This window comes from Hyperoodon ampullatus (genome assembly GCF_949752795.1).
Source record: "Hyperoodon ampullatus genome assembly, chromosome: 9".
NCBI lineage: Eukaryota > Metazoa > Chordata > Mammalia > Artiodactyla > Ziphiidae > Hyperoodon > Hyperoodon ampullatus.
This window is the reverse complement of record NC_136922.1, coordinates 100,872,119-100,888,493: the sequence shown is the minus strand read 5'-3', so window position 1 is coordinate 100,888,493 and position 16,375 is coordinate 100,872,119. Positions and strand designations below refer to the sequence as shown.

General features: G+C 40.9%; 1 protein-coding gene across 1 annotated transcript in view; it reads right to left on the bottom strand.

Annotated features, from left to right (window-relative positions):
- The window catches only part of CNTNAP2 (contactin associated protein 2), a gene marked incomplete at both ends in the record, with an annotated part of 2,063,650 nt that overhangs the window by 453,768 nt on the left and 1,593,507 nt on the right, over positions 1-16,375 (bottom strand). Inside the window, one exon of the mRNA XM_079711872.1 lies at positions 9,163-9,319. Within this exon, the coding sequence (XP_079567998.1) occupies positions 9,163-9,319 (157 nt within the window). The remainder of the gene's footprint in view (positions 1-9,162; positions 9,320-16,375) is intronic.

The window sequence follows — 16,375 nt, the reverse complement described above, 5'->3', positions numbered from 1 at the left end:
TATTGTTTTGGTCTGTTTAGCAAGCAGAAGAGTGTTACTCATAAGTGATATCAGTGCTCCTCATAAAATCACATTCTTATAATATCCATAAGGAAGACTACTGAGTATCGGGATGTAAGCAATTATGATTATCAAAAGCAGGATCCCAGAGATTAAAAGCACAAATAGCTGTTTCACAGAATTCAGATCAATGAGAAAAAACGTATTTTGCAGTAAGGCTAATGGCAGGGATGTCCTTGCTTTCACTGTGCTAAATAGGAAAGGGGGATCTTCAGTTTGCCTAGACACTCGTTCGAGTATTGGGGCTGGTGGATTCAAGAGCAGGGATGCCATTTTGTTGTTGAAAATTATTCTTCTATCTGTTTTTTTTCAAAAGAAAACAATTTACTATTGTTTCATTATGAAACAGGGTGCTTGTGGGGTCCCTACTTTTTAATTTTAGTTTTTTAAACTACTTTAAAACATTTTAATTGAACAGGTTAAATACGATCATGGCAAAAAAATCAGAGTAAATTTAAGATGTAGTATATGGCTAAAGACAAGTCTTCTATAAGTCCCCACATCCTTAGTCTACAATAGTTTTTATTGTATAGTTTCCAGAAATTGTCTATGTATGTATAAGGGTTATGGATCTCTATGCATTTTTAAAAAACCAGACTCATCTCATACATGGTGTTCTTCAACTTGCTTTTTGCCCTTTCATCTGGGCATCTTTCTATGCAAGTGTCTGTGTATCTATCGCCTTCCTTTAACAGCCTAAATACAGTGTAATTCTCTAAACTCTGTTGATAGACATTTCTATTAGGGTTTGTTTTGTTTGGGCTGCTACAAAAAAGTGGAAAATAAAATCTCAGTATTTATATTTGTTTGTATTCATACAAGAATGTAAATGTCAGATAGTGAAAAGTTCAGTCAAATAATTGATACATGAAAGTTTTGACAGCAATTTCCAAATTTCCCTTAAAGGTGGCTTCCTTGACTTCTCTTCCTTCATGAAGAGAAATCATGAAATGAAACTGGACTGATGTTGTCATTGCACATTGTGGGTCAGACTACTGTCCCAGAGATGGTATCACCTAGGACTGAAATGTAGATTTGGGAAAATATACCCATCATGAAGGCCTGTTCCAGGCCAGTGATAGACTCAGCTCTTTGTTGTAAACTGTTTGAAGCTGAGAATTTTCTCCTGAAAGGGAATTAATGTTTGTACCATCCATCAGCCTGAGAAACAAATGTTCCTCCTCTAGGAACTGAGGTAGGGCTTGGGGTGAGGAGGAAGGACTTCCTCCTCCTGTGGGTTCTCAAGGAGGTGCCAGCCTAGATCCTAATGCTCAGGGCTGCCCCAGGAAGATCATCAGTGAGAGCAGGGTGGAGATCCAGGGGAAGGATCGCTGGGAGCCAGCAGGGCCTCGGGGATCAGAGTTCTGCTTGTGGTCTCTGACCACAGGCAGAAGTGGTAAATTTCTCTCGGTGTCAGATTTTTCTAAGTCCCAGCCCCTAAGTAAGGTCTCGCTGAAAGACACAGTGGGGTTTCCACATCTGTCTCCTATAAGAGCATTAGTGATAGCCACAGACTGAGACAGCCGTCACCAGCAGCACAAGAATCTCACGAGGCGGCACCAGGGCACTCAGGCAAGACGGCCAGAGTGGAAGGCAGGGAGGAGTTGTTGGCGAACACCAATGGGCTGTACCTCGGGACAATCACGACCTAACCCAGCGTGTATTTACTGGATGTAGTCAAAACAATTACAATAAATGTTGGGGGAGCATTTACTAGTGAAATACACATGTGCATTCTCATTTAGGAGTATCCTCTCATTTAGACTTCACATCTATCCCACAAGGTAGGTATTATTACTGGTTCAATTTTTTTTCTAAGGAAATAGTCACAGAGCACTTTTGTAACTTGTTCAAGGTCGCTGAGCTAGCAAGGAACAGAACTAGGATTCAAAACCAGGTTACATTTAGAAAATAATCTGAACCAAAAAACCAAGTAAGGAATACCACAGAGGCGAGTAAAAGTAGATAATACAATTGAAATCCTACACTCATGTTCATAGCAGCATTATTCATAATCGCTGAGATGTGGAAGCAACCCAAGTGTCTATTGACAGATGAATGGATAAAATGTGGTGTACACATACCATGAAATATTATTCAGCCTTAAAGGGGAAGGAGATTCTGACACATGCTACAACACAGAAGAACGTTGAGGACATTATGCTAAGTGAAATAAGCCAACCACAAAAAGACTGTATGATTCCATTTATATGAGGCACCAGAGCAGTCAAATTCATAGAGACAGAAAGTAGAATGGTAGCTACCAGGTACTTGGGGGAGGGAGAGATTGGGAGTTATTGTTTAACGAGTAGAGCATTTCAGTTTTGCAAGATGAAAAGAGTTCCAGAGATGGACTGTGGTGATGGTTGCACAACAAAATGAATACTTAATACCACTGAACTACATATACTTAAAAATTGGTAAGACAGTAAATTTTTTGTGTGTATTTTATAACAATTTTAAAAATTGGAAAAAATGAAATCATACTGTATATAGTACATGTGTTGAAACTTTTACAGAGTAATATTTGAGCTTGAATCTGGAGTTTGCCTGTCCTGGGTTTGAATCTCAGCTCTATGACTTGTTAGCTGTGTGACCTTGGGGAAGTAACTTAACCTCTCTGGGGCTTCATTTCCTCATCTGCAAAATGAGGAAAAACAGCACCTTCATCATTGGGTCAATGTGATGTTTAAATGACACGACACATTTAAGCTCTTGAACAATATTTGGCACATAATTAACACTCAAAATGTTCACTATTATTATTATTTGAACAACATGATGGGTGAGAATGCACATATAAATATTTCACTTTGAGTAAAACTGAACATGTTTCACAGAAAAATGTTACTGAGAAGATAAGATGAAATTAAAACAATGAAAAAATATAGGATGATTACTTATAAAAATATTCCAAATATTTTGCTGTTAGTAGTTGGACAGTAAGCTGAGCCAATCAAAAGTTAAGATCCTGGGTTTGAAGCAGTGAAGAGGTTCTGCTGCCTGTAAACATTGTCATGGATTATTTCTGGCCCAGGAAGAAAAGCTCCACAGACACGCCAATTCCTGGTCTATGGAATAGGGCACTACCAGTTAGTATATGACTTACCTTTCTACTATTGAGGTGGGAACAGATTACTAATTATAACACAAAGACTGTGCTAATGGATTTTCACCTCACTTATTTCCTCCCATGTATGTGCCCATCTTGGCCAGGACACAACTATCTAGAATTTCTACAAGTACACACAAGAAGGTACTGAAGCAATGAATGGCACACCTTCACTGGTAATTCCATTTTGGAATTGCTAATTTCAGATGTGATGATTTAGCTCATTGAGTCGGGCTGTCAGAGACCAGGAATTACCCAGTGGTGGGCACTTTAGCTGAGACCAAGGCTCACTTAAGTAAGATTCTGGCACTGTAGGTGGGAATATTTACTATTGCTGTGAATAGTAAATCATAAATGTTAAATTACATTCAATCTCAGAAATAACTGTGCAGAATTTCTCATGGCATAGAAAATCAGGCAATTATTGAGGTGCTTATAGTTCTCACAGCCCATTGCCACTTTGCTGTGAGACACAATCACACTTGGAGCTACAATCTAATTTATCTCAGCTCCATTTTTGTGTATTTTACTCTAGTAAATAAGAAAAAAATGCTTAATCTAAGTTTTAGAGTTCTTTGCAAAAAGAACATATAATACATTGTCTATTGTTTAAGCTTTAAATTCAAAACTTACATATAACTAGTGAAAACATTAAATTCATAAATCATTAAAAAGATAAAAACAAGAGTAGTCTTCCTAGATCATGATATTGTAGAAAAACACTGGACTAGAAGTTTGGAAATCTGGGTCTTAGTCTTATCTCCACTTCTCATTTCCAGTGTAAGTTTAGAAAGTAATTAAAATTTTCCTGGGCCCCAATTTATGTATCTGAACTTTAAGAAATTTTTAATGATTCCAGCAATCCCACTCCTGGGCAAATACCCAGACAAAACTATTATTTGAAAAGATACATGCATCCCTTTGTTCATAGCAGCACTATTTACAATAGCCAAGACATGGAAATAAACTAAATGTCCATAGATAGATGAATGGATAAAGAAGATGTGGTACATATATACAATGGAATATTACTCAGCCATAAAAAGAATGAAATAATGCCATTTGCAGCAACATGGATGGACCTGGAGATTATCATACTAAGTGAAGTAAGTCAGAAAGAGAAAGACAAATACCATATGATATCATTCATGTGTGGAATCTAAAATACGACACAAATCAACATGTCTAAGAAACAAACAGGCTCACAGACATAGAGAACAGACTCGTGGTTGCCAAGGGGGAGGTGGGGTGGGAGAGGGATGCACTGGGAGTTCGGGGTTAGCAGAGGCAAACTATTACATATGGAATGGATAAACAACACGGTCCTACTGTATAGCACAGGAAACTATATTCAATATCCTGTGACAAAACAATGGAAAAGCATATGAAAAAGAATATATACATATGTATATGTATAACTGAGTCACTTTGCTGTATGGAAGAAATTAACACAACATTGTAAATCAACTACACTTCAATAAAATAAAGAAAATAAAAATTTTAAGATTTTAGCTGAGCTTCCATTCAACATTCAAGTAATAAAAATAATATACCCTACTGCAATTTTAAACACTCATTTATGACAGCACTTTACCAGACCTTTACGTGAATTGGGAAGCACTATCTACATTTTGCTGGTATGAAAGCTTAGAGAGGTGAACTGCCCAACTTAGGTCACATAAAGAGGAAACGGCGTAGGAGGATACTTTGCACCCATTCGTCTCAGCTCAGTTTAACCAAATGATTCTCTGTGATTGAGGTAAGATGACTGGAAGAAGTAACTTTCTTAGCTGGAGTCTGGAAGCATGAGATTCAGGAGAACCTCTATTTTTACTTTTACATCACAACAAATGTGGTTTCACATATGCGAATTTCACTTGGGTGTATGCACTAGATTTTCCTTTTTCTGAGTCTCTCAGCTGTCCACTGTGGTAGGACGAAAAGGACTGGATACCAGTGACCATGGAGCACACACTCCGGGTAGCCTGGACAATGAACCGGCTGGAAGTGCTCCCCGGTTCTCTCCGTCAGGGAGGCTGCGCTCAAGTCAGCTTCCTGCAGGGGCCCTGGCTTCCTTCCTGTTCCTGCGGGACTACCAGACAATGCAGTAAAGAGCTGGCCCTATGCCCAGCTGGCCTGGTGCCCTCAGAATTTGATTCCTCCACTGACAAAATTGCTCTCATTCTTGCCCTATGAGAAGAGAGAGAAGCCAGGGGTTCTTTGGAACACTGTGCTCAGCACAAGAGCCTGGTCCCAGCATCTCTCTCTGAGGGTTGATAGGGTTGGTGGACCTGGACCTTCTCTTCTCTTGATGGTCTCTGACTTGTAAGTTTCTCTGATAAAGGCTGCTCCGTATCACTGCCACGTGGTATTCTAGAATTCGACTTGAGCCCTGTGGCCCAGCAGGTCGAGAACGCAAAGGGACCTCTTTCCACAGTCTGCTTTCATTTCTTAACATTCATCTGGAGCCATTAATAATTGCAATGAGAATTACATAATTAAGAATTGCAAACAGGTATATATCCGCACTGCACAATTCACAGAATATTTTCCTATTCCACATTCTAGTTAACTCTCACAAAGATCTACCAGTCAAGATTTATTTTTATCATACAGACGACAAATCTAAGTTTCAGACTGGTTAAAAACCTGCCCCCAAAGTGGCAAATCTTGGCCTGGATGTAAAGTCTTTCTGTCTCCAAGTCCAGGTCTCTCTCTACTGCTCCTGGGAACTTTGGAACACACCTCCAGAAATGAACCAATCATTCTAAAATATTGAAAGCATCCACAGAACAGGTCTTTGCCAGGTGCTGGTGAATTCAAAGTCCCATAAGACATCACCAAAAACTTCTTCTCTTGTGCCAAATAGGGAAGATCATTTTAATAGCTATTTATTGTAAACATATTTATTATACTTTTCAGTTTGCTCAAAATATAGTGCCCCTATCATGAGACATTACACAAACTTCATAGAAGCGAAGGGGTGAGGATGTCTTAGCTGCTACTCGGCTGGAAGGGAACAAGACATCAGCACTGCCCAAGTCCCAAGTAACAGTGCAACGTTATAATCCAATCAAGAGCTTGCTAGACGGGTGTGTCTGTGAGTGAGGCTGAACAGATCTGTCTATACCGTCTTCCCATCTGTGATTTGAATTCAGGTGTGTTCTTGGAAATACATTGCTCTGAAGCCTGTATGTTTAATCAGTAATCCCATTAATGGTACCCCACTGAGTTTAGACATGGTGTTATGGTGGAGCCTCAAATTTAATATTTTCAAAGCTGAACTCATCACCTACCCCCTCAAATTGTTATTTCTTAGCCTGATAAGGAATTTAACCATTTCTAGGTGCCCAGTGGGGAGTCTACCCAGACTCCTCTCTTTCTTCTCACAAAGTCATAACTATCAAGTGCTGTAGGTACCACTTCCCAAATATCTTACATATATTCCCCTTTTTCCATGGTCTTGCCCTTGATGCCTTTCTTTTTATATATAAATACATATTTTATTTATTTATTTATTTACTTACTTATTGATTGATTGATTGATTGATTGATTGCCACGCCGGGTGGCACATGGGATCTTTGTTGCGGCATGTGGCATCTTTTAGTTGTGGCATGAAGACCTCTTAGTTGCAGCAATGCAGACTTCTTAGTTGTGGCATGTGAACTCTTAGTTGTGGCATGTATGCGGGATCCAGTTCCCTGACCAGAGATTGAACCCAGGTCCCTGCATTGGGAGTGTGAAGCCTTACTCACTGGACCACCAGCGATGCCTTTCAAGGACTATCTTGACATCCTTTGCTGACTGTTTTCCTCCCCTCCCACTGCCGTCCCTATCAAGGTTTCCTCCACGGGGCTCACTGCCAGTAAATCCAAACTCCTACTGCTCCCTGCAAAGAATGGCAGCTCTAATGGTATCCTGCCCAGGTGCTCAGCCTTACTGTGCTTTCTCCCTTCTTCTCCACATCACAGTCCAGATCTACTGCACTGACAGTTTCCCAAACTGGCTGTCCTTACTCATGCTTCTCCTCCAAGTCAATCATGCAAGGAAGAGTGTGCCTGGCAAACTCTTACTTCTCTCTCAGGCAGCCCTGTCTTGTAAGGACTTTCCTAACTCCTCCCAACTCTCCCTCAGTTGGACTTTACATTTTCTTGCACTGGTTTTGTTGTATCCTGCAATGTCTTCTTCAGGGCACTGATTGTTTTACGTTGTCTATTTGTGTGTGTGTTTTCTTCCCAACTAGTTTTTGAGTATCTTGAGGACAAAGAGCGTGTTCTATTTGTCACTGTATCCCTAGCACTTGGAATGACGTCTGACAAAAATGAATTTCTCTTGGATTCACACACAAGATTTCCCTTTTCCTTCTGAATATGTCAACTCTCTTCTGTGGTAGTACAAGAAGAACTGAACAGTCTGGGTTCCCTGGACAATCTGAACCATCTGGGACAGTGCTCTCACTTCTGGTCAGGGAGGCTGCACTCAAAGTCTGCTTCCCGAAGTGGGTGTGAGTCAAAGCTGAACAGAGAAATGAATCAGAGAGAGCCCATGGAACTTGCTTAAGGATCCACAACTAGTAAGAAGTGACAGGAACATAAGTCAGGGCAGGGGTTCTTGTTATTGCCATTCTCTGTTTTATGCGCAGTACCTAGAAGACTCCCTGGCACATTAGAGCTCCATCAATATTTGCTGAGTAAATGACTGACAGAATGAAGGACTGACTGACCGACTGAGTGAAAAGTTATCTTCAAAGCCCAGGTCCTTCTGATTTCGTTCTCCTGACTTGTAGTGTTTGTACTGGGTATGAATGTGTGTGTGTGCGTGCGTGCGTGTAGATACGCCTTTCAAACAAAATTAAAAAGTGAATATCATGATTTCCTCTTTACGATAAAACACAATTAAAGAATAATGATAACTATTTATACACACACACACAAATTCTAGGCCACTGAAACGTTCAGCCTTGGTAATTCATTTCATTTACTAAAAGAAAAATGGCTTTTGGAAAATAAGCATCCAACCTGACAATCATATAACTTTACATTCAGAATTAGTTTTCAGGAAACTGGTAGGATGACCCTGTCTTATAAATTGTCCCAAATAGTGTAAAACAGAGGCAACAATAATAAATTGTGGTTGGTCACGTGAGGAAATGCAGGACTTTGCTCTCTGCTGCCGCCCAGAGGCGGGAATGTAGCACAGCTGGCCTCTCCACGTGTCAGAAAACCAGAAGCAGGTGCAGGATGTGTGCTTCTGGGAAGAACCGCACTCAAGTTTATATTCTTCCTCTCCAACTTCTGGGGCCTTTTTCTTACGCAATGACAGCTGATTTATCTTTATCTATTACTGACACAGAACCAGCCATTCACCGTGAAGCAGGACAAAAGCCAGTAGAGGGATGAAAAAAACCCAAAATAGATCTTCCTTGAACTGATTTGTATCAGAGTTATAAACAGTTCAAGGCATAAAAGAAAAGTAGATCGGTAAGCACTGTTGCTGAAACCGAGAGCAAAGCGCAATTTTTTCCCTTTCTTTTTCCCCGTCTTTTTTTTTTTTTCTCTCATCCAGCCACTCAAAGCAAACATTGCAGGGGGTGGAAGCATTCACCACAGGAGGCTGTTTGCAGAGAACGCGCTCACACGCCTGCACACAGGCTCCCTGCCCGCGGCCACCCCCTCTATTGTCACAAAGCACATTTTATAATGCAAATCACTGTCTACTACATGGCTCATTATTTCCCTCTCTGAATAAAATATGAACACATCCATTATGTGTTCTTCTATTCTAAATGCCTACCCTTGTAGCACTGACCTCTTTCCGCTTCTATATTTTTCAGAACGTCCCTGACATTTGCCAACTGGGTTAGCTCTAAACCTTTCTAACCTATTATCTTATTACTTCAGCACTTTTCACACTTTCTCTTCCATCTAATTAGTGTGACCTACAGGCACGCTAGGGGGGCGAGCCCGCATGCTAGCCCCCGCACACTCACCACTGCTTGTAATCCGCGTCACAGTTGCAGTAGTATTTGGGGTCCGTGCAGTTGCGCTCGATGCCACAGGCGCATTTCTGAATTCCGGGCCCAGAGCCGCCCCAGTAGTAGTGCTTCTCGTTGGCTTTGCCCACCCACCAGGTGTAAGGGCTTCCATCTGCAAGAAAGGGGAAAGGCACACTGAAGTAGGACCAGGACCCAGTCACTATCGTGTCACACGTACATTCCCCCAACCCAGGAGCAGCATCTCTCTCTGATAGACTGAACATCATTCAACCCTCTTAGAAGTCAATGCAATTCAATAACAGGAATATTTAATAAAAAAATACCAGAGGGATCGGTAAGCTCAAGTTTTCCCACCGGGGTATATGCACCTCTTCCTTTGAAAGACACGTTTACGTTCAAGCTGCAGGAATTTAGGAGCCTGTTCTGTAAATTGGCTGCCCAGATGGGGTACATCCACAATGAAGGTGTGTAGGCCATGCACCGATTCTTTAATATACAACTCAGTTCATGGCTAGTTGTGCTTTTTCTGTGAAATGATAGTCATGGAGATGACAGAATATTAGAGCTAAACATGGACTTATGCCTTAGTATGATCTCCTTATTTTACAGGTAAGCAACTTAGGTCCAGAAAGGTTACACAATTCTTTCAATTACACAGCAGATTGGCTCCCAAACCAAAAGTTTGACACTGTATCTCACAAGACATTGTACAATGCTCTTTATACAATATTACTTCGCTTTATTATTTGGCCTAATATTCACCCATTCATTCATTCACTCATCTAATCATCAAACATTGTAAGAAACTCAGCAGAATAATGGAGAGAAAAGATACAGATTGAGAGTTCAGTTCAATTATTATTATGAACCCACGGGAGAGTGGGTGAGGGAAAGGAGGTGCGGAAGGAGGGTTTCCTAGAAGAGGTAACATATTTGAGCTATGTCTTGAAGGTTAAGTTACCCAGGTGGATAAGGAGGTAAGAGAGGTAAGGACTCCTACGTAAAGGAAGCAGAATGGCAAAGTTCTATATGGAACACTCAAGTAGGAGTGTACCCATCGATGGTACAATAGGGCTGAAGAGATAAGTTTGAGAGGGTAGCAGGAGTAGGTCACAAAAGACAGTGGGTAAGGGTCATAGCACAACAAACTTTGTCCAAATAAGAAGTTATTTTGCCTTGGTTGATTCTTGCTTTTCTGCATTTACTTCTTCTTATTTAAGAAGGTTGAACTTCATTCTGAAACTAATGGGAAACCATTAAAGTATTTTAAGCAGGAGATTTTCAAGATCAAATTTGTGTTTTAAAAGATCTACAGTGAGATGAAAGACAGATTTCAGGGGGATGGAGTCATGGAGGCCAGATGTGATGCTCCTATGTTAATACAAAAGAGAAATAATAAGAGAGTAGTGGAAATGGAGAGGAAGAGAAAGTGGAAATTTAGGAGGTATAACCAGCTTGGGAATGTTGGGATTTAGGTGGGAAGACGGTGTGGAGATTAATCCTGGGTTTCTGGCTCAGGTGACTAAGAGGATGGTGATGTGCTTCACCAAGGTAGATCACAGGGAAGAAGATGAGAAATTTAGGGAATGTCGAAGAAAGGATGATGAACCTGATACATGAGTCAGGCAAATGGCTATCGAAGTCTGGATCTCAGGAGCATTCTCTGGGCTGAAAATCCCATTTTAGGAACTATCAGGTAAATGATTGGTAGCAGGACAGACATCACTGGAATCTTTTGGATTCCAACAGGACTTAGAGAACAGGAAGAGAGGGAGCTGGCCATTGTGGAGGTCAAGAAAGAAAATGGACAGAGAGGGTGGAGGAGAAACAAGCAAAGAATTTCCAGAAAAGCAGTGTGGTCGGCCTTGTCAGATTTCATAGCAAAGTCCATTAAGATGAAGGTTTGGACTTTTAATTTGACAGCTAGACGGTCTTTGTTGAGAGGAGTTTCAGGTTAACGATGGGAAGAAGATGCCAGGCAGCAGCAGACAGAGGAGGGAAGGGAAGGGAAAGGAAGGTGGAGGCCCTGAGAACAGTTTCCCACGCAGGAAGCTGGGGAATGAATGGAATCTCATGGAGGCTGTGCGGCCAGTAAACCTGCACTTGACAATTCAAGTCTCCAGGCATATGACTAAAATTCCATTCTAATAACTCACCAGCCCTTTCAGGATGTTAGGTGTACACTTGTCCCAGTATCTGTGCATGTGCTTGTGCTTAGCAATAAAAGGAGGAAAAAGTCTTGCACTCAGTAAGCTACTGTGTAAACAGTCACAACATCTAAGCAAATAACACAATAAAGTAAGTGAGGGTCATACTGGAATTGTGTAAAAACTGCTGCTGTGCCTTCTCACATATGCCAATAGCTTTTGTTTTTGTTTTTGTTTTATTTAGAGATAGGCAATTTAAAGGCAACTGTACTGTGAGTTCAGGCTTGATATAATAAATGAGCAAATGCTCTGAACTTAGAAAGGAGTTATTCAGGTATTGCACTTCATACAAATTTCCAGATTTTCCAGTTGTGTTGACTTAATTTGGAAAAGTCACTATTTTTCCCTTCACAAGATGATTTATGGCCCCTGAATCTTTTTTTTTTTTTTTTTTTTTTTTTTTTTTTTTTTTTTTTTTTTGCGGTACGCGGGCCTCTCACTGTTGTGGCCTCTCCCGTTGCAGAGCACAGGCTCCGGACGCGCAGGCCCAGTGGCCATGGCTCACGGGCCCAGCCGCTCCGCGGCATGTGGGATCCTCCCAGACCAGGGCACGAACCCGTGTCCCCTGCCTCGGCAGGCGGACTCGCAACCACTGCGCCACCAGGGAAGCCCGCCCCTGAATCTTAAAGAAATACATTTGAGTTGATCTGGCAAGCGGTACAGAGGGTGATTTCAGCACCCTGCTCTGAAGGGAGGAAGATGCCTGCTCTCTGAGATAAGGGTCCATTCTGAAACCTTGTCTCCCGCGTCTCTGGGGCCTGTCCCAGCAGACAGGGGGCTGTTTGCTTTCTACATTCAAGCTATTTTGCTTCTCGCTTCTCTTTCCATCAGGGTAAAGAGTAACACATCCAACTTCTGATGCTTTCCAATGTTGGAACCATGACCGATAATAAATTCTTGTCTCCTTTTGATGCAGTCAAGAGTTAAAAACAAAAAATAAGGCTTAAAATATTCCATTTACGGAAACTATAAAATCTGAGCCAGGTCATTTGGGTAGTAAGCTGCACTAGGTCTCTGCTGATTCCATCTCTGGCCGTGTTACAGGAAGAGGACAAAGGTGGATGGTGCCGTGCTTACCGTGCAAAGGCCCCTGGGGCCTTCCAGAAAATGACCAAGACGGGTTATCACATGTACTCACCACACTGCATCTTTTCAAGCTGACCTAATGCTAAATTCTTTCTCTCAAAGGGAATTTCAGTGACTATCAGTGTTTTTGGAAATTAGGGGATACTAACACACCTGGTGGAGGGTAAGAAACAACCAGACACCCGCAGGACAGGAGTCAGTGGGCTGCCCGGCAGGAAACGCCCCCGTCCTGCCCGTAGGTCAAAGAGCCCACGAAAGAGTATGTATCTCAGGACCTCAGCTCAATTTCCGATTCTTTCTTCCAGTGGCCAGTAGAAACAACCTAACCCTGTTATATTTTTGTCAGAGAGAGTGATGATAAATTGCATGAACCAGAGAAGCTGTATGGCTCAGTATTCTTGATAAAAATCAGGACAATGTCAGTCAAGGGAGCAAGGTCATCATCAGCGGCTCCCTCAGCAGGAGACTGAGAAATGCGCTGTAGGGGATGTGGAGAAAGAGGCAGCTGATTCCCAACCACGCCTACAGGAGTACCAGGAAGCCCAGGAGAGGAAGACTCATTGTCAAGTTGTTTGGGCCGTCGGTGTTCCAGTAGAAGCCCTGAGCTCTGCATGGGGCCCAGGCTCTGAACTAACCTCACATGGCAGACCTCAGTTCCTATAGGGAAGGACTCCTGTTAGACATCAGGATGGGATCTAAGAAGGTGATCTGCAGTGACGTTTCTTGTATTCAGTGCAAGAAGGAGACACACTACTGACCAGGTGAGGGTAGCTCAAATTCCCAGTTCTTCCCCCATCCCCACCTTTTTCTCAAGTCACTTCTAGTCTTATATAACTAATGTTCCCAGTTAGGGTGATGCAAAATCAATGTTATTTTGTTCTCCTTCCTAGGAAAATAAGTTAAGTACGGTACAAAATGTTTTGCTTAGTTGTTTCCCCATCTGCCAGGAGCAGAAGAATGCCAATAAGAACAACACATTCCAGGGAAAAAGCAAGTTGTACCCTTTGGTATTAGTGTTGGCTAATTTAGTTAAATCAAATCATCATAGTTTACTAATTTGGCATATATTTTATATTCAGCGAGAAGAGAATGGTTCAATCTGTGTTGAGCAAAGAACTGCCTTATTTCAGTGCTGTGCTAACGAAGTGTTACTTTTTGCTTTGCAAATCATTACTTACCTATTAATTGGCTTTGGGGAAAAGAAGTTAAAGGCGATAAAAATGGAAAGACTTTTTAAAAGACAAGATAAGGAGTGGTGAGAAAAGAAACAATTTAATTATCCAGTGCTAAGAGTTCAAGAATTTCTCTGATCTCAGAATATGAAGATTTTTGTTAACTATATTGAGTAGGTGTAATCACTGCAACGAGATTATGAAATGATAAACCATATTCTAGGTTAACTAGAAGCTGAATTATCAAAGTAAGTCATATTGTATTAAAACAGCCAAATATGGATTGAATTAAATGTAATCATGGCACTTTGTACTCACTTAAGATCAAATTTTATTATGCTGAGGATTTATTACGGTTTGGATGACTAAACTGAAATAGGGAGAAAGAAAAGAGGCAACTTGTTCTTCCAAATTTAAAGAAACCAACAGATCTCTTATTTTCTCCAATAACAAGTTGTTTCAGAAACACAAGGACAAATGCATGGGGACTTCTTGATGAAAATGTGGCACATACCTGTGACTTTCAAAATATGTTCTTTAGAACTTCTGGGCTACACAAAGTAACCTAATAGTCTGCTTACATAAATATTATCCTGGCACATCTACGGTTAAGACCCACTATGGTCACTGGCACATTTAATTAGTTTCATTTCATCTACTTTTGCAGAATATTAAAAAGCGTAATACCTAACATTAAATACTGTAAAGGTTTATTGTCTCCAAAATGAAAACTTAAAAGTGTATTTTTAGCTTGATGAAACCTAGTCCTATTATATCTACCACTATCTCCTTATCTACAAACTGTGTTAAAGAATCACAGGTGGCTTTTTAGCAGAGGAACTAACTAGAGCAGGTACAATTGCAGCAGGAACCTGCCTTTCAGTGCTCTGCTTAGCGCCCCCTGCTGACAGCTCCCATACAGCACTCCCCAGAATGCTGTCTGGCCCATTATGGCTGTTTGAAGGCCCCTACAGTGCAGGATCCTCTTTCTAAAGAAAGACTCATACTCTGAAAAATCTCCCAGTACCCTTCCATCTTTACCGTGGCACCACCCAATCTTTTTTCCTCCACTTCATCACTAAATTTCAGCTGACCACTCTGATCTGATTACAATTATCCATGGTGACAATATGCTTATTAAGTAAAGACATGTTTAATTCTAGACTGTAGATGCAAAACATTTTTGTACTGGTGAGAACTTTCCTCCCAATGCAAATGACCTAGAGAAGAAGGAAGGTAAAAGAACCTTTATAACAGGTTCTAGGTTGGGCTGGAGCAGAGAGGAAATTTGGAGGTGCTGTAGCTACCACAGAGCTCTCCAGATAATCTGACAGTTATAATTTGAAAGATCAAGCAGGCCAGAATCCCCTTTTCCTTCAGTAAGACATGTGCGCAGTCCAAGGGTTGCAGAGCCCTAAAGATAATGCTGACAGCTGCCCTTGCCCCCAGCACTAGAAGGAGGAACAGGCCAGTTGTCTTATTAGAGTTCTGTGGCTTAAGTAGAGGAGGCCTCTCTTCTTGGACATGTGAAATTGGTCCCTATGCAATCACTTCCAGGAACTGGACCAAGGCAGCCCAAGTCTCAGGATCCTCAGAGACAGATGAGGGCTAGGAGGGGATGTCATGGAGGGAGTACTTCCAAGTTTCTTCCCCCTAGTGGGAAATCAGTACAGGGAACGGTTTCCAACTCACCTAAAAGAAGATTCACCTGAGGCTCTTGTAAACCATATAGACTTCCTGGACTACAGAATAAAATCTATAGAATAAGAATCTCAGAGGAAGATCTTGAGATGCTGTCACTTAATACCCTAGTGATCCTTATCTTCACACAGGTCGGCCTTACACTGACCTGTGGAAATGACAGTGGATTTAGTTCACAGAATAGTGAGAGGCCTGGTGCCCAGGTCCCCTTCGGACACCAATCCAGGACCTGTTTTCTGGGTAAGATCTGAGGAGGTAATCACGGTGTTGACCACAGTAACACCTCCATTTAAAATTCCTAATTATTTTTTCTCTGAATAATTTAGTCACTGTAACCCACCCCCACTTTTTCTCAATTTCATAACCATGATCCTGAGTCCAAATGGCTGTATTTTACTATTTAGATGAAGAGCTTTAAAAATAAAATTAAAAATCATATATCTTGGCATTTTCATAGACACAAAAGCCATCATCTCAAGCCACCTACAACTTTTGTGAAATCACTTCACTAAACTGGATAACAATATTCTTTTTTTTCCCAACCATCTAGTTCTATGTTGTTCTATGTTAATATAAAGACCAAACAAAGAATTAATCCAAAAAAGTCCTGTGGAGTTCATACTGCAGACAGTGATGTAAAATTGGGAAAACTTATAATTTTGAAGTTATAATATAAACATTCAATTTGGTATTAAAGGTGAACATTTTATCTCTCTATGATTGAACGTCATTAAACTCATTTGATTAGGGCTGAATAGAAATGAGTGAAGCTGATTAGCTTCATGTTGCATCTTTCAGAGTTACATCGGATTTTACTATATTTTATTAATTTGAATAGGGACCAAATTTAGAAATGCAGAATTGAAGTTCAGATCAAAATGGACCTGAACTGAAATGTTAATTCATTAAAAATTAATTTCATTGCATAATATTTAAATTTATTTTATTGAATTGAACTTAATAGATTTCAATCAAGGACTGATTCCACTGAGCAGAATTTGATTGAGTTGAATCAAATCACTCCGAATCCTATTCAAATGA